General features: G+C 40.7%; 1 protein-coding gene across 1 annotated transcript; it reads right to left on the bottom strand.

Moving 5' to 3' along the window:
- Positions 1 to 52: 52 nt before the first annotated feature.
- LOC136715710 (E3 ubiquitin-protein ligase TRIM39) lies at positions 53 to 4,558 on the bottom strand. The gene is made up of 6 exons (XM_066693072.1): positions 4,386 to 4,558; positions 4,213 to 4,308; positions 3,499 to 3,726; positions 3,085 to 3,104; positions 2,760 to 2,902; positions 53 to 1,580 (listed from the first exon to the last, which is right to left on the bottom strand). The coding sequence occupies exons 1-6, from the start codon at positions 4,401 to 4,403 to the stop codon at positions 1,006 to 1,008; spliced, it is 1,080 nt and encodes a 359-aa protein (XP_066549169.1). The 5' UTR covers positions 4,404 to 4,558; the 3' UTR covers positions 53 to 1,005.
- Between the last annotated feature and the right edge of the window lie 2,886 nt (positions 4,559 to 7,444).

Here is a 7,444-nt window from a genome sequence, read left to right on the forward strand (position 1 = left end):
TTGAGTTCTTTTGAGTCTTTGTAACAAATTTCTGCTTTAGATTGGTGTTAAAAACCCTTTAATCAACCTTTATTAATCTCAATTGCAGGATGTTGAGGTAAACATTTTCTTCAATGTATAACAAATGTAAAAACTGGAGCAGTTCAGACTGAGCAGGACTTTCCTTTTGCTAATTGAAGATGTTCTTGCTTATAAGTGTAACTATTTTTGGTTATAAACCTCTCATCTTGTGGAAAAAGTAAGGGCATGGAGAGAGAGTTGTATTTGTAAATATGTATCTGGAGCATGGCTTTTAAAATGATTTGTGAACTTGCCAGTATCTTGCAGTTTTGTTATTTCATATTAGCCCCACTAGTGTCACATCTACTGAGAAGAAAATGCACTTTGACTTGAATTAGACTGCAGTTCACATTTTGAATACCGCCACTGTTTCTTTATAATAAATCTATTCAATCAAATTTGTTCATTCACGTTATTAATACATAATGTATAAATGGATGAATTACAATCTGTCAACACATTTATCTAATAAAAAAAAATCTACATGTTTGAATTTACCAAAGTGAAGAATTAAGTAATCCTCTCTCAAAATAGTGTTTAACCAGAGCTCATTCAAAATTAGTGTTAAGTATTTAATAATATTTTAGATTTTGCTCAGTGGTCAAACACTTGCATTACATTTAAACAACTCAAGTTTGTTTGAATACCTTTACAATTAATTTTATCTAGGAGAGGTTTGAGATTTCCTCATTTTGCAAAGAATTAAGTCCTTTCGTTAAATTTCATTTTGAGATGAATGCTTCCTTCGTTGTAAATATAAGAACATAAAGTTTACAAATGAGAGGAGGCCATTCGACCCATCGTGCTCGTTTGGTGTCCATTAATAACTAAGTGATCCGTTGGCTTTCCCCATGTCCTGAAGGCCTCCCTCAAAACAAACCTTTTCCTTTTGGTGTTGTGTTCAAGTTCTGTTCTTCTTCAGCAGGATATCTCATTTTACAGATGTTACGAATTGAAGGTCATGGGTTTGAAAACACTGCAGATTTTAACCGGTGTCCTGTTGGTCTCTTCATTGTCGTGCCCGGGGCAAACCGCAAGATGGAGGGTGTCGGTGAAGGTGCCGGCACAGAAGGCCACGATCTGAGTCAGGTCGTCCACTGCATGGAAAGAGATGAGTCCAGCTGGGTAGCTGAGATAGACGCCAATCCTGTTATAGCTTTGGCTGATTGGGAGTTGGTGGGACACCCCGTTGTGCCAGGCGGTATAGTCCCCTTCGAAGAACTCCACGCACCAGGAGTCCTCTCCCCTCCCCAGCCAGCATGTCTCCTCCCTGCCTTTCCTGGGAATGCTGGGATAGGTGAGCCCCAGCTCCCAGTAGGTCTTTCCACCAACCTCCAGCTCCAAGTAATGCCTCCCATCTGAGAAGCCCTCGGAGCTGATGACGTTCAGGGTGGTGTCAAAGCGCACCGGGTTATTGGGAACGTCCTGCCACTCATCCGTGAAGGTGGCTGTGGTGCCATCGGCAGAGATACACAGTTTTGGATGAGCTGTATCGGGATCCAGCACAGCCGTGGATGCGTCTTGGATAAGAGAAGGGGAAGAGTAGAAGGAATAGGAATATGAGACTGGTACTGTGCAAAATGGGTGGCTGATAAAAGTACACAAGAACAACATTTCTCATTTCTCATAGTTCTCATTTTAGTTTTCAAGGTTATAATGCTCCCATCCCCAACAGGATTATTGTGACAGGAGATAAAAGAACAAAATGAACAGATGCTTTTCTCTGAAACACAGGGCAGTCGTGAAAAATCAGACCATGTAGTCTGAAGAACTGCATTTCTTTCCCTGTGTGTCTGTGTAAACTAGGTCACTGTCTCACTGTGCTGTTACTGTGCTGTAGTTCAACCCTGATACCTAGAAGAACAGAGTCTGATAAGAACCAGTTTTCACCAGCAATTTGGGCTTGACACATTGTCCAAACCCCCTTATATTAAACATTACGTATGCCTTAATTCTCCTCGGTTTGACTATATATGGGTCTTCCTCAGCAGTTATCAGACAGAAACCGAACTTACACTCATCACGGGACAGACATGCAGGCCTGTTATCTTTCTCTCCTGTTTGATCTGCATAAAAGTGCCTTTAGTTTGTAACTTCTATTCTCTGTTCTCGAGATTGCATCTTGAACCTCTTCCTTGCAGCTGCTTGTAATAAAAACCTTTTAATTGTAGGGGCATCTCTCTCTGGATTTCTGCGACTCTTCATAGTCAAATCTTTGTTTATATTACATTGATATGATGCTTATTTGTCTTAAGATGCATGAGAGACAAGTTAGTGGCTTGTTTATCAAATATTCTGATCAAGAGAGATAGCTCATTGGGCTAAAAAGTAGGGACAAAAATGTTCATTATGTCCTTCAGAGTCCTGTAATTAAGTAATTAGGCAAGGTATACATTTGTTTTGTTACTTGCAACAGCATCAATACGTTTGTTGTATATTTTTGTAGGAGACTTCACCATTCTCTTTAAATGAATCATCTGCATTTCTGCACTGGAAATGTTTGCTGTAGCCTGAGATATGTTTTGTTAAGCAAGTGTCAGTAGGAAGATAAGAGATTAAAAGATATTGGACAGTACAGGAATGTGCCCTTTCAATTTACACTGCTATCATTTTTTGATCTCCTATAGAATTATACAAACAAGCACGCGAACCGATAAAGTGTGTGGAGTGGAGCATAAAAGCAATAAAATGTCACTTACAGCTCTGGTAGACTTTTTTGGTGACTGGAATCTGTGAGCGAACGCATACGAACAGATTGTTAATTAACTGAAGAAGCTGATCTGACTTGTACCCATCGAGTTGGATGGAATCCAGATTGCCAATGTTTATAGGTTCCATCGCTCTACAAAACAGAAGGACCCGCATGAAACAAACTACCAGACAAGCTAAGAACCAAACACACCAAACACACAGTAGCATTGTTTTACTTTGTTTCAGGAAGTGCGAGATGATTATGTATGTTTTTCTAATTAGCATTAGCTTTCAAAACATCATGCACACAAAGGCTAGGTTAGTTATACACACCTGTCTTCAGTTTGTGCGTTCTGTGTGAGGGAAGAACAACAAAGAGAGAGGTTAATTACTGCTATACCTCTCTCAGCTATCATTACATCATATCCAAACAATCATCAGTGTCGGTGTTGTGGCTTTTTGGATTGGATTTGGTTTGCTTCAGATTTGTGTTCAGGTTACTTTCAGTGCTGTGTAAAATGTATTAGAACACCTTAATATGGAGCTTTGCATCAGAATTTTGTATTTTGTAGATATGGTCAACATCAAATTACAATTAGTCCCATTCAATGTTTAATTTGTAAAGCGTCTCCTTCTTTTTCTAACTACTTTATACTGATTGCACGAGTGGCATATTAAAATGAGATTTTTTTTTTATATAAATCCAATCATTCATTACATATGCCATTTTTAAAAAGCATGGCCAACCTTAGACTGTGAGGTTTTCTGTTCCAGCTGATCACTAAGCTCGGATAATTCCCGTTCAATGTCTGCCGTGGCCAGGTTACACTTCTCAATGAGGACATCAAGGGTATAGATGGCAGCTTGAGCTTCCATTTCCAGCTGGTTTAAGGTGACTTTCATATCCTCATCCAGCACTCTTTTTATATCTTCATACTTCTTGGAAATGCTTTCCATTATCACTGTGGATTTTTTCTAAATATACACATAGGGAACAAATGACATGATAAGCTAAATTTGAATTAACAATTACTCCATGTTAAAAACAAGTACAGTGAGCTGTGAAAAAGTACAGATTTCTTAAAGCGTCACATAGGTCACCTTAGCAGGTCAATACATTAATCTTGCACTTTACTTTTCTTTCACAAAATGTTACTTTTCAGTGTAACTTAAAGCTGTGCTTCTCAGGTTCCTCAAGTATAATTTAAATTGTGAATCAGACTACTTTGTCACCATAAGAACTTTAAATACTTTATAAAAACTTTCAAAGTAGTGTGGTTCATATCAAGGGCTTGTTTTTATTTGGGATATTTACCTTTTTCTTTTTGGTATTTCCCTTTGCTTTACTTAGGTTTTTCCCATGTACCTAACTAACACTCCTGCCAATTTCAGCAGCTGCAAACTCACACAACCCGTTCTCCGTGGCCCCAGGCTGGCGTTTTCCTGCAATCCTCGACTTACCGTGATGTCTGTCTGCTTTGCGGTCAGTTTTTTAATTTTGTATTTCACAGCTTCCTTTTGCCTTTCCAGGTACTCCTGCTGCTTCACAAGTGATTCCTGTCAAAGAGAAAAGCACATTTCAGGGAAAGAAAGAAAGAAAACACAATAAAAAACTGAGAGGAGATAGTGCTCACCTGGCATTGAGATTTCATGGTCAACTCTTCTGGCTCGCAGGCAAATAATGACAGATAAAATAACCCAACAACAGAACTGCTTTAACAATTTTACTGCTCAAAAGCTTTTCCCCAATTGTCTCTTCTTCCAAAACCTTCCAATCCCCAGCACTGAAGTCCCATATGACTTTCAAGTCTAACCTAGTGGTGTACAGCTGTAGCGTTTGCCATTTATAAGAAGGAGTCTCACGTGAAGTTCTGCAATTATGGTCCTGGATGCCTGAGTATGGCATGCTATGTAGGACTGACTACGCCGGTCAGGTCCTGTGCTTTGCAAAGTATTCAGCTTACATTTCTCAGCTGGCGAATCATTCCAGAAAGAGTCGCTGAACTTCTCAGAGGGTAAAGCTGGTGTTCATGCCCAGGAGCTTCTATTAATATTTGCTTCTTTTGACCTCTCAGACTTTGATGTACACGTCTCTGGTGTAGTGTGCTTTCTGAGCTTCATTAACCAGTTCTTCTTACCCAGATTCAGCGAGGGGGTGAGATAGGAAAGTTGCAGCTGTGCTTCACCAACTGAACCCCCCAGGAGGTGGGCTGGGGCTCTTGGACTAAACAGATGACATTGGCAATGGTAGATTGTGATTTCCGAATGCCTACGGTACATGCTAGGACATTCACAAATATCCCTTGCATGTGCAACTGCAGCACATTCATGTTAAGAAATTGCTCTCACACTTGATCAGCAGCCTGCCAAAGCAGTCCAGCAGTCACGTGCTTTCCTCAACAGCTGTGAACAAAATCCAAAATGCTGAATTGCAGGTCGCCCCCTTCAGCTGATGCTCCTAATTTGTCACGTTCAACACTCCTGTTAGTGACAAGCCAAGGAGATAACCTCATATTCCCGTCTCAGATAGAGGATCAACGGGCTTCTGAAGATGTTACAGGTCAAGGAAACAGTTGCGTGTGGCGTTCACTGTTAGGTTTGTGATCGGTCAGCACTTTATACTAGACTTGTAGTACTCGAGTCCGGGACTTGGACTCTTCTGACTCAAGTCACGGATTTGGTGACTCGACCATTTTTCATGACGAGTCTTTGTCATTACTACTTAATTTAGCATAAGATATTATTCCTTTCCAAAGCATAAGGATAAATAAATATCAAACACTACCAGACTTGTAGTCGAGGAAATCAACATGGTTTGAGTCCGAGTCACCATGATCTGGGTTCAGGTCCTTGATTTTCGAAACTCCAATCTAAAGTTTAATTTAACTTATAAACAGGATTTATGATTCAGAGAAAGCCCAGATTACAAAGATGAAAGCTTATTTGGCCAGTTTCCTTTTCTCTTTATTGTTTGATTATGTTTCTTAACATTATCAACATGAACTACAATAAAAATCTAAGCTCTGAGAGAGACCATTTCCTCTGCCAATTTTCCTAATGATATACTTAACACTAGTAATTACTTAACACTAGTAATCAAAAGTACATTTTCTGAACAATGTTGTATATTATTGTACAATCATAGTTCTCAAGTCTCAACTTTCATTGGCAAAGGAAACACAAAGAAAACAATAGAATAATAAGTTCAGGATAAATATAATAAATTCTTTCTTTGTTCGCAGATGCAGTGCTGCTCCATGGGCTATTCGGGGGTGAAAGCAGGCAACTTTGGAAACCCAGCACGGAGACCCTCTCTATTCAGGTAAGATACCTGAATCTGAATACCTGAATAAGGATTAATCACTGTCAAAAGCCAATTCAAATGTCTCAATGTCCTCGAAACCTCCCCAGAAACCAAAGTGAGGTACAGTGAAGGAAAAAGTATTTGATCCCCTGCTGATTTTGTACATTTGCCCACTGACAAAGAAATGATCAGTCTATAATTTTAATGGTAGGTGTATTTTAACAGTGAGAGACAGAATAACAACAACAAAATCCAGAAAAACGCATTTCAAAAAAGTTATAAATTGATTTGCATGTTAATGAAGGAAATAAGTATTTGACCCCCTATCAATCAGCAAGATTTCGGGCTCCCAGGTGTCTTTTATACAGTTAACGAGCTGAGATTAGGAGCACTCTCTTAAAGGGAGTGCTCCTAATCTCAGCTCGTTAACTGTATAAAAGACACCTGTCCACAGAAGCAATCAATCAATCAGATTCCAAACTCTCACCATGGCCAAGACCAAAGAGCTGTCCAAGGATGTCAGGGACAAGATTGTAGACCTACACAAGGCTGGAATGGGCTACAAGACCATCGCCAAGCAGCTTGGTGAGAAGGTGACAACAGTTGGTGTGATTATTCGCAAATGGAAGAAACACAAAATAACTGTCAGTCTCCCTCGGTCTGGGGCTCCATGCAAGATCTCACCTCGTGGAGTTTCAATGATCATGAGAACGGTGAGGAATCAGCACAGAACTACACGGGAGGATCTTGTTAATGATCTCAAGGCAGCTGGGACCATAGTCACCAAGAAAACAATTGGTAACACACTACGCCGTGAAGGACTGAAATCCTGCAGCGCCCGCAAGGTCCCCCTGCTCAAGAAAGCACATGTACAGGCCCGTCTGAAGTTTGCCAACATCTGAATGATTCAGAGGAGAACTGGGTGAAAGTGTTGTGGTCAGATGAGACCAAAATTGAGCTCTTTGGCATCATCTCAACTCGCTGTGTTTGGAGGAGGAGGAATGACCCCAAGAACACCATCCCCACCGTCAAACATGGAGGTGGAAACATTATGCTTTGGGGGTGTTTTTCTGCTAAGGGGACAGGACAACTGCACCGCATCAAAGGGACGATGGACGGGGCCATGTACCGTCAAATCTTGGGTGAGAACCTCCTTCCCTCAGCCAGGGCATTGAAAATGGGTCGTGGATGGGTATTCCAGGATGACAATGACCCAAAACACACAGCCAAGGCAACAAAGGAGTGGCTCAAGAAGAAGCACATTAAGCTCCTGGAGTGGCCTAGCCAGTCTCCACACCTTAATCCCATAGAAAATCTGTGGAGGGAGCTGAAGGTTCGAGTTGCCAAACGTCAGCCTCGAAACCTTAATGACTTGGAGAGGATCTGCAA

Source organism: Amia ocellicauda, chromosome 20 (assembly GCF_036373705.1).
Source record: "Amia ocellicauda isolate fAmiCal2 chromosome 20, fAmiCal2.hap1, whole genome shotgun sequence".
Taxonomy (NCBI): Eukaryota; Metazoa; Chordata; class Actinopteri; order Amiiformes; family Amiidae; genus Amia; species Amia ocellicauda.